General features: G+C 39.9%; 1 protein-coding gene across 19 annotated transcripts in view; it reads right to left on the bottom strand.

Annotated features, from left to right (window-relative positions):
- Tcf4 (transcription factor 4) overlaps window positions 1–20,439 on the bottom strand; it is a 342,153-nt gene extending 321,714 nt beyond the window's left edge. For 6 of the 19 annotated variants that reach the window (XM_035440077.1, XM_035440074.1, XM_035440076.1 and 3 more), the window contains exons 1-2: window positions 19,758–19,776; window positions 15,803–15,875 (exon numbers count right to left, since the gene is read on the bottom strand). In XM_035440077.1, coding sequence (XP_035295968.1) covers window positions 15,803–15,875 — 73 coding nt within the window. In that variant the 5' untranslated portion in view covers window positions 19,758–19,776. Of the gene's footprint in view, window positions 1–15,802; window positions 15,876–17,590; window positions 17,683–18,594; window positions 18,757–19,009; window positions 19,145–19,757; window positions 19,777–19,898 lie in introns of those variants that run through there. The other 13 variants (XM_035440079.1, XM_027402653.2, XM_035440075.1 and 10 more) reach the window with 9 other exon arrangements.
- Window positions 20,440–20,671: the final 232 nt, after the last annotated feature.

Here is a 20,671-nt window from a genome sequence, read left to right on the forward strand (position 1 = left end):
GGAGCACCTGAGGAGCAGGAGCACAACCAAGTCTTGACATGAAGGAGGAAAGAAAGGCCTATTGTGGATGGAGGGACGGTGTGGTGGGGGTGGGAATGTGATGGGGTAGTTTTTTACTTGTAATTTTTTTTTTTGGTTTTATTTTTTGAGACAAGGTTTCACTCTATAGCCCAGGCTAGCCTAGAACTCATGGGTGAACCTCTATCTTAGTCACCCAAGTGCAGGGATTACAGGTTTCAGCTACCAAACCCATCATACTTATCTTTGCATTTAATTATAAAATATTTCAAGCATGAAAACTAAGTAGTATAGAAAAAAGCTGTCATGATGACATTGACTATGTTAATCTTTTACTAACTTTCACTGAAGGGGGGGACCCAGCAGGCAAGGGGGTGCACATCTGGTCACATAGTGGGTTCTAGGCTAGTCAGGGCTACGAAATGAAATCTTGAAGAAAAAAAAAATATCTAGGCATAGTGCCTGTCATCCCAGAATTAATCTCTGTAGGCTGAGGCTACAGAGATTACTAATTTGCAACTAGCACCAGCCTGAGCTACATAGTGATGCCCTGTGCAGAAAAAGAAAAGGGGACAGGAAAGGAGACTAGAGAGATAGCTCAAAAGTTAAGAGCCCTGACTGTTCTTCCAAAAGACCCAGGTTTGATTCCCAGCACCCACATGGTGACTCACAACGCTCTGTAACTCTGATCCTAGGGCTCTGACACTCACTAGGTTCTAAGTACTCACATGGTATACAGGCATACAAACAGACAAAATACCTACACTCATAAAATAAAGAATAATGTTTTAAAAGTACTATATATCTTCAAGAAACTCAGTGTGTCTCTCAAAAGAATGGCCAGAAAATTTTATTCTGCTTCTATCTAAGACTTACCAAAGCATGCCCAAAGCTGGCAGACTTCCTAGGAGGCAGACATACTAAGCTACACTAGGCTCACCAGCAGTGGACACACACTTTGAGGAATTTTGCTCTTGGAATTGATGGTTTCTATACTTCTGTCCTTCTGAACACACATGATGAAGAAATCAAACAGCTCTAAGGACCAGGAGCCAAGTATCACTAACTGGCTTAGGTCTGAGGCTAGCCTATTAACTGATGATCAGTTACTAACAGTAAACTAAATCAGTAACTAACAGTTACTAAATCAGTAAACTAACAGCTGGCCCAAGTCAAGGTGGGGAAGAGAAGCCTGGTGTCTTTTCTCTAACTGGCACAGTAAACACTGAGAGAGCAGTGAGATTCCAGCTCAGAGAAGATACCCAAAACCAACCTAAGACCTATGAGAGATCAGAGTGGGAACAAAAGGACGGAATCACTGCAGAAGCTGATGGTAGTTAGAAGAGAGAAAGGTGGGGCATGAGGGTAGGATTCGGGAAAATAGGGAAGCTTCATTTCATTCCTGATCAAGAGCTAACAAATAGTTTCTCACTTTGGTCTACCTCAAAAAATAAATACAATCAAATATGATGTTTACAATCCCAGGTAGAACACCATATAAATCATGCCACCCTCAAGTTCACCGACAAACATGTTCAGTAACATCATAGGGCTGTGCTCTATAACACCAGGCCATGGGAAGAATGGATTCAACCAACAGTTCTAACTTTAGGGATAACAAGCCTAAATGGTCGATAATTACCAAAGGCTGTTAAAGAAGGCCCAATTTTTACCTCTGCATCCCAGAACAGAACTGCAAAACCAATCGGACCCTTCTCAGAAAAACATAAGGCACTTCTTCAGTGATCAGTGGCCATAGGAGCAGGGAGAGAATGGCAACAGGGAGCTGATTCCGCACATTCTCAAGATAGTGAAATGTCAAAGGATATTTTATACACACACACACACGCTATTGCTCACTAGGAATGTTCTTGAGTTGAAGTCACCAGTGGCAGTCCAAACTCAGAAAGCCAGTTCATACAAGAACATCCATCTATAACAGCCTCACAGCTGGCATGAGCCAGCTACACTGAGTATCTTGTGGGTTTAGGCTCCAGGCTTCAGCCTGGAGGGTCCCCAGAGGTTCCCCAGGTACAAGTCTGATCAGCATCAATGCTCCTGTTGTTGAACCTTGCAAGACCTGACCCATACCCACCTCTGCTATCCATTCCAATTGCGCTCTCCTACCCAATCACTATATCTCACTCTGTATGGAAGCCCAGTCCAGCCCACTTCATCTACTTAACTACCCCAGCCTTCAGACCTCAGCTTAGCTGTACTCACTTCCAAGTAATCTTTCCCAACTGTTCAGCTGGGTCAGCTAACATGACTGCAAATGATTCACCACATGGTAATCAAATTTTAAACTAAAAGAATCATTTTAAATCCTAGCACTTATGAGGCCAACTCAGAAGGATAATGAATTCTAAGTCAATCTGGGATACACATAGTGAGAGACAGTCTCTCTTTCTCTCTCTCTCTCTCTCTCTCTCTCTCTCTCTCTCTCTCTCTCTCTCTCTCTGTCTTTCTCTCACACACACACACAGAGTAAATAAAATTTAAAAAACTTACTGTGTATAAATTATAAAATAAATATTGCAGAAATTCAAATGTGAAGATAAAAAGATATCTTTACTATCTTTCAAGTAAACCAATCTCACACTTGCAATTTTTAAATTTCTGCTCAAAAATGACAAATGGGACATAATTATAATCATTTCCCATACAGACTCTGGTACTAAATTTGAGAGTACATTCATAAGAGCCCACCTGAAGGTCCAACTTCCACACACATTCTAAAGCTTCCTTCCTTTACAGACACACACCACACACCACACACACACACACACACACACACACACACACACACCACACAGAGATTCTAAAATTGAGATTTCAATTGGAAATGTGCACTGAACTATATTTGAAAGACATCTTCTTTAGAAGTCTGAATCACTTCTTTGTAAAGCACTTTCCTGGTGAATCATGGCAGAACTTTTATCTAACACCAACAGGAGCACACACCACTTAAATGCAGAAGTTGACACTTGTTATTGCTCATAGCATCATAGTATCAGGCCTCTTGGGGGTGGGAGGCTTAAATAAATGAATGAGTAAAAAGCAAATGAGCACATGGAATTTTATCATTCTTAATAATTCCATCAATGTTCCATCAACATATTCACACATGTCCAAATATAAACTTTTTAACAACCAAGATTTGACCCAATTCTATCAAAATCTTAAGGATTAAAGAACAGAGTTCTCTTAACACTACAAGAAGACTTCTTATGCAAAAGAAAAATAGTTCTACATAGACCAAAAAAAAAAAAAGAATAAAAAGTTAATAAAATCAAGGGAAAATTGCATGTCAGACAGGAGAAAATTAACCTAGTAGCTAAAAGTGAATTGCTGATAGTTGCTGAGATGACTCACCAGGTAAAGGTGCTTGCAGCCAACTCTGATGATCGATGATCTGAGTTCAATTCCTAGGACACACATGATTCAAAGAGAGAACTGTTCCCCTCAAGTTGTTCTCTGGTGTCCACACATGTGATGTGGTACAATGCCCATACATACGCAATACCTAACTTGACTAATTAATTAATAATTTAAAGTATAAGGCTAATTGCAGGTCAGAGACCAGAAAAACACTCAACAGCTTGTAGATCAGTCAGTGGATGGTGATGCTCAAGATGGAAATTATTCAAACAAGAACTAAAACCAACTGTGTCTGGGCTGTCGTTACAGCTCACTGAATATGCACAAGGACCTGAATTCAAATCACCAGCATCTACATAAAAAGCTAGGCATGGCTACTCTCAGTACTCTTGGCAATGTAGACATGATGCTTTCTGGATCTAGCTGGCCACCAGCCTGCCTCCAGGAAAAGTAAGAGATAGTAGATCAAGAAAGTAAGGCAGAGATTCTTGAACCTTCATGGGCCATAACCACACACACACACACACACAATGTTTGGTGTTTTCAAAAAATTTTCCCCATTTTTTAATTTAAATTAGAAACACAATTGTTTTACATGTCAATCCCAGTTCCCTCACCCTCCCCTCCTCCCCTGACGTCCACTAACATCCTTCCATGGGGGAGGGGGGCTTCAGAGTCTGTTATATCCTTTGGGATAGGGCCCAGGCCTTCCCCTGTGTGTCTAGGCTCAGGAAGTATCCCTCTATGTGGAATGGGCTCCCAAAGTCCATTCCTATGCTAGGGATAAGTACTGATCTACTACAAGAGGCCCCATAGATTTTTGAGGCCTCCTCACTAACACCCAGGTTCAGAGGATCTGGATCAGCCCCATGCTGGTTTCCCAGCTATCAGTCTGGGGACCAGGAGTTCCCCCTTGTTCAGGTCAGCTGTTTCTGTGGGTTTCACCAGCCTGATCTTGACTCCTTTGCTCATCATTCTTCCCTCTTTGCAACTGGATTCCAGTTCAGTTCAGTGTTTAGCTGTGGGTGTCTGCTTCTATTTCAATCAGCTGCTGGATGAAGGCTCTAGGATGGCATATAAGTCAGTCACCAATCTCATTATCAGGGGAGGGCATTTAAGGTAGCCTCTCCTCCGTTGCTTAGGTTGTTAGTTGGTATCATCCTTGTAGATCTCCTTACATTCCCCTAGTGCCTGATTTCTCTTTAAACCTACAATGGCTCCCTCTATTATGGTATCCCTTACCTTGCTCTCCTCTATTCTTCCCCCAACTCAACCTTCCTGCTCCCTCATGTCCTCCTCACCCCTCCTCTTCTTCCCTTCTTGGTCTTTTCAAAATTATAAGACCAAATCATATATGAAATCTGATTTTAAATATTTAGTATCTGATGGACAAATTTTTCAAGTTTCCTAGTTTGCTATGATAGGCACCATAACAAAAAGCAATTCAGGAAAGAAAGGGTTTATTTCCTCTTATAGATTACATTTACAGTTCCATCATGAAGGAAAGTCAGGGCAGGAATTCAAGGCAGGAACCCAGAAATAACAACTGAAGCAAAGGCCATGGAAGAATGATCTTAATGGCTTTTGCTTATTCAACTTGGTTTGGGGTTGGTTGGTTGTTCTGTTGTTTTTTTCTGGTTGGTTTTTTTTTTTTTTTTTTTTTTTGGAGAGGTTTTTCAAGGCAGAGTTTCTCTGTGTATCCCTGGCTATCCTGGAACTGGCTCTGTAGACCAGAGGTTCTACAGTCTGTCACACTCAAGAGGTTCATCTGCCTGTCTCAAGTGCAGCACTATACCCAGCTTTTATCTTATCTTGCCTTTTTTTTTTTTTTTTTTTTTTTTTTTTTTTTTTTTTTTTTTGGTTTTTTGAGACAGGGTTTCTCTGTGTAGCTTTGGAGCTTATCCTGGCACTCAAGCTGTAGACCAGGCTGGCCTTGAACTCACAGAGATCTGCCTACCTTTGTGCTGGGATTAAAGGCATGCGCCACCAATGCCTGGATTATCTTGCTTTTTTTATACAATTTAGGACCATGTGCCCAGGCAGGGCACCCCTCAAGTTAGCTGGACCCTTCCACATCAATCATTAATCAGGAAATCTTCCACAGGCATGATCTTATCTTATGGAGATACCTTCTCAATTGAAGTTCTCTCTTCCCAGAAGATCTCAATGTGTTTAAAACTAACCAAAAACTAACAAGTTCAGTATGTGAAGGTTTTTGCTCCCTAACCCGAGTGACCCGAATTTGATTCCCAGAGTCCACAGCAAATTGGAGAGAACCAACTCTACAAAGTTATCCTCTGACCTCCACTCACACACCCACAAACACATCACAAGTACACACAAATTAATAAATAAATAATTTATAAAAGAAAAAATATACTATTAGATTAACATTATGGGGTACAAAGTATTTCCAGTATAAACCACTTATTATTTTTAAAGGGTAAGAAAAGATCAAAAGATTATATATAATCTCAACAGCATTTTTTTTAATGTACCTAGAATAATCTTTGTAAGATTTTTTTTTTTTACCTTTGTAGCCTACCCACATGTTCATTAATAAATTCTCCCTTAACCAATCTCAACCATCACTTGAGTCTGCAGCCACTTCTAACTGGAAGCACTTGCTACACTGAGTGTGATCACAGAGAGACACTTTCATCTCTGACACTTGGGGAGAGGAAAGGTGTATACTTGCACATATTCGTATTTTTTTCTGCTTGTGACACAATTGTAATGGTTTCTATTCAAGGAAGAATCCAGCCACCACTTCACAGTATTTTCACAAGCGTTATGTAAATTTGGGATGAGAAGATATTATCCTCACATCTGTGAATTACTACATGGCAATCATAACTATTACATTTTCCTGCTAGCTCTGACCCAGATACTATGTGGCCCCAATGATGATGGTGGCAATGATAATAAAAAACGATGATGAACTTTAGCAATCTTAAAATGTTTTAATTTTTTAGCTTTTCTTTCTGAGCAGGTGTAATGTCTCCTAAATTATGCTGGTGGGGCTTGTGTTGCTTTTTGTAATTTGAGAGACAGGCTTTAAAAGTTCTATCATGTCAGAAATATGAAACAGCTTCTTAGGAACAAACATTGAAAAAAAAAAGTCAGATTTCCAGAATTTAGTCTGATGAATAATTTTCTCTAAAGGATTTGGGATCAAGAAAAAGACTCTACTCTGAATATCATATGAAGAATATCAAACTAATTCACTTCAAAATTTTGAAAAATCAAAAACTTCAATTTCCACACCCAATGTTATCATTATGAACTTGAACTTTTGAAGGCACTGGCTAATACTCTGTTAAACCCCTTAGAAAATTCAAAGTAGGCCGGGCGTTGGTGGCGCACACCTTTAATCCCAGCACTTGGGAGGCAGAGGCAGGCGGATCTCTGTGCGTTCGAGACCAGCCTGGTCTACAAGAGCTAGTTCCAGGACAGCCTCCAAAAGCCACAGAGAAACCCTGTCTCGAAAAACCAAAAAAAAAAAAAAAAAAAAAAAAAAAAAAAAAAAAAAAAAAAAAAAAAAGAAAATTTAAAGTAATGGAAAAAAAACAATAAAAATATTGACATTTAAAGGTTGAGTCAGGGGAAGAATAGAAGAAAGGATAAGTGATAGGTAGGATTTTAGTTGGGGGGGTGGTAGGGGAAGACAGGAGGGAGAAAGGAACTGGGATTGTCATGTAAAACAATCTTGTTTCTAATTCAAATAAAAAAATCTGAAAAAAAATATTGACATTTAAGGCAAGAAATTTGGCTTGAAGATCATCCCACATCATGTGTGCCTAGATGACAGCTGAAACTTTCTGCAGAGCAAGGACAGGACTGTCTCTGGGGTGGGCTCCATGAGCCTGGCTCTACTTTCTTGTCTCTGTACCTTGCATCTTGATACAAACTTAACCCCTAAACACACATGTTAAATGCTACCCCTTTCAGGATCAACACCAATGTATTCATGAAACTTTGATCAGTAGGTCCTTTTGCTACAAAATGAGCTTTCAAAAACTAAAAATAAGAATGAAATACATCTATCTCCATTTATAGAAACTTCTGCATACCCAGATGGAGAGGCAGGTAGATCACAAGATCAAGACCAGCCTGAGCAACACAGCAAAACCTTGTTGATAAATAAATCAAATAAATGGATTTTTTTTAAAAAAACTAATACACCATTATGTCTTCTGAAAGATATATGTTGATTTTATATGACTTTCTGTGTTTGTTTTTGCTTTGTTTTGTTTTCTGGGCTACATGATATGTTAGAATACATCTTTCTCCCACAAAGCTTCACATGTCCTTACAGCTACCAAGGAGGGTTGTGAACTCACTGTACACTAAAGAAGCTATCAGGTAAGCCGTCTGTCAGCATTAAAATAGGTGGCTTAAGTGGCAAGCTGGGTAAACAGAAACAACATCTTATAGCCATTCCCAACATATTAAAACCCCAGGGGTATAGCTGAAACAGCTATACTGCCATCTTAGGACAGGACATAAATAAATATACCTTTTAAACCATTCATTACCAAATTTGACTCAACTTAAGTGACTACAGAGGCAATTACAAATCATGACAATTTGCATGTTTTTCATGTCTTCTCTTCAGCATTTTACAGAATATGAAAACTAGGTCATCCATAACTATCATTTCAACATTGTCCATAGATACTCCATCCTTTCCTAATTTAACAGTTCTTTAAAGGCTTTGTAGTTAAGCCCTGGTTTGGGAAATTTGAGATTAAAAACCTTCCATTTGGAGGTCTTGCAATTCAGCTAAGTACCCCAAAAGGGAATGTTTAAATTAATGGAAGATTAAAGCAAGGAAGAACATTCTAGAAGGTATTGTATAATGGGACTCTGTCACCACCTTCTCTATTTTATTGAGAAAATAGTCTGTTCCCAAGGGGCTGAAAGTTTATATGCCAACCATCAGACTAGTTTAACTATTCAAAGTTAAAAATGTCAGGGAAAAAAAAACTCGTAATGGAAATGCTGACATGCCATGAAGTAAGCACAGGCAGGTGCCCTGCCACCAGGGTCATAATTCAATCAAGCTGTACTCTGACGTCATCTGTTACAGAAAAAAAGCCAAATGGTTTATGAACAGCACCAGAACCCCCAAGATTAAATTACAGCCCTGATATTTAATCATGGGTCTTACTATGTTATTTTTAATAACACAATACATTTTAACAGTTACTCGTCAACTGCCTCAGCCAAATTAGACCCTGCGATGACAAGCGAGCCTGGTTATGATGTCCATCTAGCACCATCTCAGTTTTATTATTTTTTTAGAAATGGTAGAGTATATTTTTTTTCATTGCAAACATATAGTTGATTACAACTGAGAGGGCCAAACCTTAATTAATAGCAGCACAGCCACTGTGACTAGAGGGTTGGGACATGTGTATTTATACCCTGTGTTAGCCATAACCAACTGTATAATTTGGGGAAGAGATAGTTAGCTCTAACCCAAAATCTTGATGCTTTATCATAAAATAGAGCATCTCCAAAGCCCTCCTACAATTCTAATTTTCCATAAATTATTTACTTACAAAGTAGACACCTAGTGATTTTCTTCAGGGCCCCCCAAGGATCCAAATGTAAAGATTTTGGAGTGAAAAAGGGCTTGAATTTTACAACTCACCTAGGATGGCTGATCAAAGGGGCACCCTACCACATAAGAATGCATAAGCCAAAGTTTCCAGAGGCAACATCAACATCAGCAAATGAAACAGGTTCTTTACAATGTAATGTATAAATACTGCCACACATGTGAAGGGTTGTTTGCAAAACAAATCAATACAGGCACATCCAACAATGGATTGCAGCTAATAAACTACATATAGTAATTACCACCAATGGCAGTCTGGAAAGTCATTCATTACATGTTAATTGTCACACAAAAGTACAAAAGCAGCCATCTGAACAATTGAGAGGCTGTACCTTTAAATAAAATACTTTCTTACAGGCCTAAAATTCATCCACAGGAACTGATCTTAAACACACCTGGGCATTTGATATGCTGATTAACTGGGCCCTTTATTTGGCTTTGAAATGAAAATAAATACGACAACTCCTTCAGTACTTTCGCCATTTCTAGGGGTCTAACGTAAATAAATGGGTGTGTTTGTACACTCACATACATTATTTATAACAAAGTACTAGAGAGCGCATCTTCCTGAAAGACTAAACTGTCACTTTTCTTATGTCTCTCTTAGCATAAACAAAGCTATGATCAGAAGCATCTGCCCAGATACCTAGCTTACACTGAGTCTAAATGGGTCACACGTGGAAAAGGGTAACTCCCGTGTAAGCTTAAAAATTTGGTGGCCAATTTTGAAATCTTTAAATCAGTGTAATTAGGAAACCTGCAACAAAAATAACCTTTCACAAAAGCCTATAATATACTCTCCATTCTCTAATACTTAGCATGATCTAATTAGCTTGGAAGAACACCTGGTCATAAAAAATACCTCATAAAATACAAAACTAAGCAAGGGGGAAATTTTTCTTCTACTATCTGGCCCTGGTTTTGATGTTGTATCTCTATAAGGATCCGATTTAACCAGTATACATATAGATTCTAAAGGCTTGGCAAAGAACATTTTGGTTCAAGACTTGTACACTGAAGAACATTTCAAAACACACCATGTTCCTTATGAGGCAACTTGAGATCTGTTATCTTGGATTATGGGAACAGATCTAAACAGCATTCTAACACTCAGCCTTAACAATCACAGGCCTCAGGCCACCAGGACTCAACTCCCCGCCCTGGACAAGGTTGCTAACTCCCAATATAAAGTGGAGTTTACCATTAGAAGTAAATGTTTGATCTGTAAAGCTTACAACATTACTTTGTTTATCATAGCAGATGAAAGCAAAAAGGAGTAATTTTAAGCTCAAAACAAAACTATTTGTATGACAGTCTTTACTGCTCTGTGATTCCAAGCATTTAAAGACAAGATTCAAGCAATTAACAGCATAAACTTTCATTACATAGTTCTATTATATATGTCTATGTGACTTCGCTGTTCATCTGTTATTTAAGTGATTTCCTCATTACAATAGTAGGGGAAGGATAATTTGCTGATGCTGTCAAAAATGCTAAGCATTTCAGTCTCAATAGTTCTTGGATCTCCATGCTTGTTTAATGTATTTTATTTACTTAAGTCGGTGTCAAATAGAGTACCCATTCTTCCTTCTGAATTTAGGAAACTAACTCTTTAAGCACACGTCTGGTAATAGACATATCACAACTTCCAAACTGTTTATTTTAAGGATGCAGACTGAATTCAGGATTATAGAGCTTGAATTCCCTTCCAAAGACCTAACAATGAACTGCATGCTTTTTTTTTATTTGAATATAAGAGGGCCTTATTTGTTCAAATATTAATAGGTCACACTGGGTTACTGCAATTTCAGGTCTGATTATTTACACAAAAATAATTGAAAATACCTTTACTGGGACCCACATAGCTGCTAGCTTGCATAGACAGCAAACACAACTTCTAAAATATCTGCTATATTTTCTCTGTAAAAATAACGTGATAATGTGGGAACAATATACCAATTCACATTGAAATCCATCATAATTTACAAGGGTAACTTAATATGGATATGGCAGGAAAAATAGTGGGTATGGTTTGTAGCATTACCTTAAATGTGTTTTTTGGTTTTGTTTTGTTTTTTTTGTTTGTTTGTTTTTTTGTTTTTTTTAAAAAGGCTTTCTATTCTAAAACTCATACGTAGTATTTCATGCCAGGCCTCAATATTATATTTCACAGCTATATAATCTTGAAAAATATGAGCTGTCTATCTCTTGATGCCTTTGTGTGGGCTGGTGTGCATGTGTGCCTATGTGAATGTGTGTATATGTGTATGTGAAGGATTACAAGGATTTGAGTCTAGGCAGGCCTGAACAGAAACCTAATTTTTCATTGCTATTTGCTTTGAGAACTAGTTGTTTAAAACCTCTGTGCCTCAGTTTCCTTATCTATGAACTGGGCATGGTAATGCTTGCATTTACTTGAGTTCTTGAGAGGATTAAAATGGAATACAGAGCAAAGAGCATAGCACCTGGCACATAAACAGCACTGATTTCAGCTCACACGGATTCTGCCCAGCACTCCAAAAGGAACACAGGGGACACCAGACAGGAGAGAACAATCAATAATCTAAAACAGTTCCACACCTAGCAAAGCATCCACAGGGCACGTGAGCACAAGACAGCACTTCCTGGACACAAGGCTCACCAATCCTTAAACTACATTATGTCTGACAAAGGACAGAAAAACAGTGGTGAGTCCAACATTATTTCCAAGAAAGGGTCTGCAGGACCACAGACAGCAAATCAAAGCGGATTGTCAATGCTAACAAAAAGCAGCACAGAAGCTCCTCGCTTGGGCTCCTGAGTTCCCCAGCTGTGGATTGGAGGCTCCAGGTCCTGTGTTTCTCAGGGGCTGGCCCCAAAATCCTGGGAGTCTAATATAATAAATATGTCTGATGCTACTAGACTTTTTCAAAATCTAATAATCAGCTCTCAGTCTGCATAAAAACTTTTACAAACCACCATGGACTGTACCAGACTAGAATGTATAGTGTACACACACACACACACACACACACACACACACACACACACACACACACACACACACACACACGAACACACGCACACACACACACGCACGCATGCACGCACACATGTGTATATATATTTCATTCTATCATACACACACAGGAAGGAAAATAGGGAGCATCTTCTCCACAGACACCTTCAAGAAAAACCATTTTCCTTTCCACACCATCCAAAGAATTCACACTGACACAGGGAAAAATGAACACATGATGTTGGCCACTTGAATTTTTTTTCCCTCTATCATACAAAGCACACATTGAGGTTGATTTTCCCCCCCTCAATGTCTTGACTCAATTGACATATCATTTGGTATCATGGGGAACATAGGTGAGCTAAATTACATGAAAGCCAAGGACTGTTTCCTCCTTTCCAAAAGTGGCTCTGAAAAGAGATGTGATGTGCTTTGACATTCCTCTTAATTGTTTTAACACCGGTGGATTTGGCAGTCTTTAGCAACTGCTGAACACCTAAGAACTAAGCAACTACAGGGAGAAGACCTCTCCACTTTTAAACTAAAGGAGCAAGATGTAGGATTGTTCAGAGACTGATCACATATGTTAACAGATGCCAATAAGGCTGACCTAACAAGTTATTCAGTATATTATCTTTTTAGTAGGCCAACTTTAAAATGATTTTTTTAATGATGCCAAACTCTAGTATGTTTACCTTTTGTTCCTGAAAGCCTCAAACATAATCAGATAAATTACACATTTGTCATGTCAGAAAATTAAGCTTCTACGCACCCTAAAGCAGAAATGCTTTCTTTTGGTGACTCAGTCATTTTTTTTTCCCTCCCTTTAATGAGAACAATTTTCCAAGCATGCAGGCATGTGGAGGTTTTTAGTTCATTTTAAGATCAATCATATAACAGATATCAGATTTCTTTGGATACATTACCATATAGGTTAGAGCTACCCTTAAACAGAATCCCAGAACCACCAGTTAAGGTCATGGTAGCTCTGGTCCATCCTGGCTGAACAGTTTTACTGCATTCTGCGGAACACCTGCAAACATCAAACAAAAACTGCTGGTCCTTTCCTGGGTTGACAAAAGCCTTTCATGTGAAAAATGCACCCTGGGAATGTCAGGCTGGAGCTCAGGTTACATTCCATTCGCCCTAGCAGCCTCACCATTTCTTAAGGTGGTAGGAAAAGCCATGTTTGTGGAATGAAAGATTAAAGAGAACCCGGCCACACAATTTTCACTCTTACACTGAATATCACGTATTAATGGAATCAACAGCTATTGGGAACTTGATGAATGAAATATTACCAGACCTCCCTAAAGAAAAAAATAAAATCAGTAATTCTTTCAAATTGGAATCATTTACTTATAGTCCAGATCTCTTTTTTCTGAATTCAAGTTTCTAAGTCATACCTGAATCTACTCAGGAAAAATGAATATGAACTCCAACTAACTTTAGAAAAAAATTCCTCTATCCAAAGTTTTCTAATTCATTCTTCCAGTTAAAGGGCAAAGTGTAGTTTTCATAATTTTTCTTAAAATTATTCTTTAAAAGAGATGTCTGTCTCTTATTGTGTAGAAATATGGGTCTTGTTCTTCACTACCAGCCATGTGTTCTGATATGCCTTAAGAGATGGGGAACTATGCTCTGCACTTCTGTATCCCAGACACCATCCTCCTGCTCGAAATGAATGCCCTGCATTTTCAATCAGGAGGGCAGGATAAAAGAGCCCTACACTTTCTGTCCTTACAAGGTAAACATCTGGTCCTGAAAACCACACCACTGCTGCCAGGTAGCTTTAAAGTTCAACACCTTGAAGATAATCTCTGCATATTTATTAGAAATATCCTAACAGTTCAGCAGAAGTAAAGTCCCCTTCTGGGATTATGCATACATACATACATGCATACACACACACCCACACACACACCATTGTCTGAATTGCTATACGTTTTGATATATGATCACATACCAAAACAATTCAGTACACATTCAACTCATCCATACTATGCTTTCTACAAACACTTCAACACTTCAGCAAGGACTTTAACTGAACATGAACATAGAACAGGAGCTGAATAAAACTACTGTCTTTTTAAATTTAACATATTTCATACTTGCAATTTATCTTATTAAATCATATCTAAAGTAATACATTAAGTTACTTCAAATGTGTCCATCTTTCCAACAGTATAAACAGTATTTTACACTAACTTTGAAAGTAGTCAACCTCTGGGCCTGCCTGACATGTACTTTAGTCAGATTTCTACTATACACACATTCCCTAAGTAAAACATGAAGGAAATTACTGCCAGACATACAGTTAGTATTTGGATGGTGTCTACAGGAAACACTAACTTGACTACAAGAGACATTTGTCTTCATCTTAACTTCAAGCATTCATATTACTATTTTCTGTCTTGAAAGCTATACAGCAAATACTGAACAGAAATTTGTAAGATGTAATACCATTTTTTAAGAAATGGAACCAGTCATAGGATTCAAACAGTAAAGCAAAACATACTGTCATTAGTACTTTTTCATCCAAGACCCTAAAACTGCTAAGGCAAAAAACTACAGGAGGCATCATATATTTTGTAAATAATATTAAAGAGGAAAAAAAAATCCCTTCAACTTATGAAAGCCAGGAGAAGTAATTTACTTAGAAACCAGCAAATTTTAAAAGATAATAATTTTATAAAAATACACAAATTATATAAATCAGGTCAGCAAGATTTATTTGGTTGTTACTACACCAGATGAAAATAAATAAAAATTATATCTATAGTTGACAGATAAACACACTGGCATCTCACAGCTAAAAGATGTCAACATTACCAGCCTTATTTAAGAGTATGCTGACTTGTGGACTTTTCTATACCATGGCCAATACTCTAAAATCCTGTAACTACTTAACAGGCATCAATGGCTTTAAATTCTGGACCTAAAGGATACCAGGCAACAATGTATTGACTACTTATTCAAAACTGGATAGATTAAACACACACACACACACACACACACACACACTTTACAGAAATCTCACATTTTCAGCTCCCACTTTTAATAAGAGACACTCAAAAGAGTCCTATACTAAAAATTCCTCCTCAGATGCCAGATAATCACTGTGCACACAGATTCCTTTGTGAATAGCGCTCGCTTTTTATGGGAGCATCATCCAAAGAATTCTCATGTATAAAATGCTAAGACTCTTCAAATCTGCAATATTAAATTCATTGCATAAGTCAATGATAAGAGAGGGAAAACCAAACAGCTCAAGCATCCACAAAATATTTTAACGATAAATGAATTTCTACTTAGAGTCTCAGACGAGCATGAGGCTATTTACAGACCTGTCTGAAAAATTAAGTGCTCCTTCCTTTAAAACGGTTAATTGTATACAGAACCTAATAACTGGTATTATTTCTCCTTTTATGCAAGTTAGACTTTTCCCCCTCTATTTTAAAAAAGGCAACATGGATTTACTCCCATGTTATTAACATTAGTCTTCTGTTCACGTTTAATTACAACCGTATTTTTTAAAACCACTTTAAAATTAAGGGATGGAATTATGATACATTTTCTTGGTTTAGAAACAGGTCTCACTTTAACTGTGAAAGGCAACATTCTATCAAAGTTTGTTGCTCATAGAAAATGAAATAACCACAGCATCATAGACTAAAACTCAATGACTTCTTTTAGAACACTTCAACAGGGCCCAAAATACACAATGAGTAAATAAAGAAGTAATACTGAACTTCACACCAAGAAAATAATTCACATACTTGAGCCAGTAAAATGTCCACTCGCCAAAGAAGTTGGTCCATTTTTCCCACTGCTTACAGGAGGCGAAAACATCTGAAGGAAACAAAGAGATAGCACAGTTGAAAAGAAGATATTCGTGGCTTCAGAGTTCATCAAAATCTATCACACTCTTGATAAATAGCTTGAAGCTAATGCTAAGGCTTTATTTAGTAAAACATATGACCATTGCCATCCAACTTAAAACTAAACCAGGCACTTCATTGCAGCCTCCTCCCCCCTTCATTACCACAGCTCTGTCTTTCTCCTTGGGTGACTTAGATTGCTAGACAGTTCTTCTAGATTCTGAACACAGTCCCCATGGCAATATCAAGACATAAATTGGGGGACAGAAAACACTAGTTTGACAAAGGAGAAGAAAAAGTTGTTTGTTTTATACTGAAAGCCTTGGACATAAACATGGCGATGTCCATTTCCATCCTGTACAGGACTTGAACCCAAATAAAAATTTAAAAAATGCCACCTGCAATAGATTCTCACTTCAGCTCAAACATGAGAGCAACATAGGCAAGTCTCTCTCTCTCTCCTTCTCTCTCTCTCTCTCTCTCTCTCTCTCTCTCTCTCTCTCTCTCTCTCTCTCTCTCTCTCTCTCTCTCTCATCTCTCACTCTCTTCCACTCCCTCTCTCTCCAGCATTGATTTCAGCCCTAACTGGTTTCCTTCTTTTCCTCATAGTTAGTGCATTTTGCACACCTTCCCTGAGTCAGAGCCTGCAAAAAAGCAAAAGATGGAATGGAGAAAGTGCAACAAGCAGAAAGGGGGCTGCAAAGCTGCCTAAGGGCTATGCTTCCTGGCAAAACTTCGGAGAGCCATTTCTCCACAGGGTCTATAAGAAGAGCAGTGGTGGCAGCCAACAGCAGCAGCAGCAGCAGCAGCAGCGGCGGCGGTGGTGGTGGCGGCAGCAGCAGGAACAGCATGAGAGGGCCCCACTTAGAAGATGGTTTGGATTTTATTTGTGTGTTTTGTGGGTTCTTTTGCTTTTGCTTTACAGATGCATCTTACACCAATGTTTGGAACTGGTGGGAAGAAGAAGGGATGGAGAAAGACCCAGGGAGTGTAACAGTAAAACTCCACAAGTGTGTAAGTTCCTCTTAGTGCTGATTCCAAGATTGTAATTTACTAAAATAGTCCAAGACACTCTAAAGAATGTATTCTCAATTTATGAATAGGAGTTTCCAGAACCTCCCCCCACATCAAAAAAAAAAAAAAAAAAAGAGGCAACCAGGAAGTCAGGAGGACCACGGGTCCTTCCAGCACACCACAGCACCATCAGCCTCAACTTTACAGCCACTGGCTCTTCTAGTCTCTATTTTCAATTTCTAAAATAAATAAATAAATAAGGTGTGGGATAGTACACAAAGTTAGCAGTTCACTCTGTGTTCAGATGTTGCCAACTTTCCCACACAATGTATATTTTTAAGGGGTTTCTGATTTTTTGCTTTCTGCTGGAGTGAGAGTCCATTATTTGGAGAAATTGGTAGGTAAAGAAATCAAGGCAAGTCATTAGACTCTTAACAAAAAAAAAGCTGGAGTCTTCCAATCCCAAAATTAGTTTTGAAAAAAAAAAAAAAAAGCTTGTCAAAAGCAAAGGACCCTCACATTTTCCAAGGGTTCAGCCAATTAAAAATTCCCCCAGTCCTTCACATTACTATGGGTTTCTAGCTGAAGTGTTGGGGGAGGGTTGTTTTTTTTTTTTGTTGTTTTTTTTTTTTTTTTCCACAGCTGTTGTTAGTTTCCACCGTTCTTTCTTACCGCACTGAAATCCAGTAAATCACTCAGCTCTTTGTCCGTCCCTAAGGCAGCCATTCGCTGTTGGTGATGCATTTTAGCAAAATCACACAAACCTAGAAACATGGAAATAACCGCAATCAGAAAATCCAGTCCCAATCCTTGAAGAAAACACAATCGGATTTTTGGAGACTGGGGATGTTGGAGGGGTGGGGGGTAATATAGGAGCGGATGGGATTGAGGTAGAAAGGAGGGAGGAATGGGAGACTTGTTGGGTTTTGTTTTGGTTTTGTTTTTTGTTTTTTGTTTTTGTTTGTTTGTTTTTCTTTCAATGGAATAGGCAGCAATAGCAAAAAAAAAAAAATGGAAGAAGAAAAAAATAGGAAAAAAATAGCGATATTGTATTTCCAAAGAGACGATCAAACTAGTAACATCCACTATAAAACCAAATCCTGGAAAGAAGGGGGGTAGCCGCTCTTCAGCGCATCAATTTATGCAACAGGAGGTAGAGCGAGAAATGAATGGATCACAGAGAAAAGAGAAACTACTGCACGAACCGGTCTCAACTTTCCCCCCACCCTCCACCCCACCCCCTCACACGCACACACTCACTCGCACACACTCACAGCACTCCCCCCCTGCCCTGCAAAGTAGCTCGAAAGAAATTAAAGACCAGCGGTCTCTGGAGTGCAAACCCGTCCACAGGGGGTGGGGTGGCCTGGGAGGGGGAGCCGAGCAGAGGCTCGGGTCCTCCAATTGTCCCGCACCCCTAATTTGTGAAAGAAAGGGTTGTTAAAAAAAAAAAAATTGAAGTCAGGCCCATTGGCAAAGTGCGCTGTGCCCAGGAGCCCGCCGGGGCCCGGAGGGGGCGGGGGCCGGGGGAGGGGACGCGGTCGCTCCAGAGCTCCCGGACCCCGGCGGGGACTGCAGGGACCACGGGGCCCCGAGCCCGAGCGTGCTCGCCCAGCCCGGCCCGGCCCGGCCCGGTAGCGCATCCGCCCAGCCGGCCCTGCCGCGCCGCTACCTACCGCCCGCGCGCGACGAGGGGCTCCCGGTGCAGCAGAGCCGGAGCCCAGGCGGCGGTCATGTCTATCCCCCTGCCTCCGCCACCACCACCTCTTCCAACGGCCGGCGCCCGCGCCCGCTCCGGTTTCCCCGCCGCCGTCGCCGCCGCCGATCCTCAGACACACAGCCAAGATCCCTGACTCTTAACACCAACTCTCTTCTCCCGGGAGGGGAGGGGACGAGGGAAGGGGGGAGGGGGAACACGGCGAGGCGCACGGAATTGCAAGTTCAGCAAAGAAATGGGTGGGGGGGCTCCGGCGGGGAGACTCGGCGCTCCGGGCCGGGCTGCCTGGGAAACACCCCCCACCCCAGGAAAAAAAAAAATCCCCACACCTCCCTCGTCGCAGCAAAATTAATTAATTAATTAATTAAACCCACCAAGGAAAATTCATCCAGCACCTCATTTTTCCCCTCAGATGGCCAGTTACAATCTGAACAGTTCAGGGTTTGCCGGGTTCATCCATCGGAGGCACTTTGAAATTGATTCGAGTTTACATCCCCTCTCACTTCTCTGTGTGTCTCTCTGTCTCTGTGTGTCTCTATCTCTCTGTCTCTCTCTTACACACAAACATACTCACACACACACAAACACACACACACACACACACACTGCAAGTTTTGCTTTGCTGCAAATACACGTGATGCATAAAGACTTTGCCAAGACGAACAACATTTTTCTTTTCCATACAGAAACCCATCCACATTTTGCTAGGGAAATATTTTGTTTGGGTAGTTTTGCGTTGGGGGTGAAACCTGAATAGCTGACTTTCTTCCTTTCCACCCTTTTAACTCACTGAATCGTATAGCTGCAAACTTTGTTTTAGAAAGGAAAAAAACAAGGTAAATTTAGGGAATAAATATGGTTTTGTTTTTACACTTGAGTTCCTAGGTACTCAAAGTCCGCGCTCGGCAGCACTTCAAGTTTTCAACTCAACATTACCACTAAAGGCCCTACATGCTCTTAAAAGATACTTTTCCACATCACTTTTTAGGATAAAAATTAAGATTCAAAATTATCTTTTTGTAATACCATGCGTGCTTTACCCAGTATATGCAACATTCACTATTTTAATGTTAAAAAACACATTTGCCCAACCCTGGTATTGCTAGATGTGCGAGTACGTACCGAAATGCATGCACACACGTTTTCCCATTGGCAATTATTTAATAGGTTGTTCCTTTTGTTTGAATAAAACATTGGGATCAACATTCTAAAAATTCAGTTCAATTACAAACAGTTTACTCTGACAGCAAATTGTAACGTTACCTTCAATGGCCACAAATATGCTCACAATATTCCAAGGAAAGAGACTTTAAAAAAAAAAAAAGAAAAAGAGAGAGACAAAAATCTTCTGCAAGTACTTAGTATCTCACATGTGTATCCCCTAAAACAGTATTTTAAGTAGTAGTCAGTCCTGTTCCAGGGTTAGCCACAGTTTACAAGATTATGCACCTGGCTCTGGTTTTTGCATTTTCCATCACAAAACTGTAACAAAATTCCCTTCCCCCCAAAAAGTAACCATTTAAAAAAAAATCCAACAACTTTTTCTTAGCGTTTATAAAAAAATAATCAACACAGGATAGTTATGATTGTTCTTCAGTCTTGTTGGTTGTATTGTTTTTCTTCTCTTTCAAAGTCCTAAACTTGTCCCAAGTTTAGAGGCGTCTCATCATCATCATCCTCCTCAACACCATCATTGACTCCCCCGAGGAGTCACATTGATAATAATAGGTTTCCCTGAAAGATACATTGTAATCCATTCACATCCGGGCACTGCGGCTTATAACGAGAAGGCGCTGCGGCCGCGGCTGCTCCACCAGACAATGACTGGGGAGGGGCGGGGCGGGAGCGCGCGACCATAGAGTGGTAAACACAGTGCCTAGAGAGGCCACCAAGATGGCGGCACGCTGAGCCACGCCTCCTCCGAGAACAGGGGCGGTCCGGCCGGCGGGTGGCTTTCGGGTCGTCTCTCCCAGAGCGCGCCTTGCGCCCTGTTCCGTGTCCGGCCTTGGTCTCTGACTCAAAGTGTTGTTCCCTCA

This window comes from Cricetulus griseus, chromosome 2, assembly GCF_003668045.3.
Source record: "Cricetulus griseus strain 17A/GY chromosome 2, alternate assembly CriGri-PICRH-1.0, whole genome shotgun sequence".
Taxonomy (NCBI): domain Eukaryota; kingdom Metazoa; phylum Chordata; class Mammalia; order Rodentia; family Cricetidae; genus Cricetulus; species Cricetulus griseus.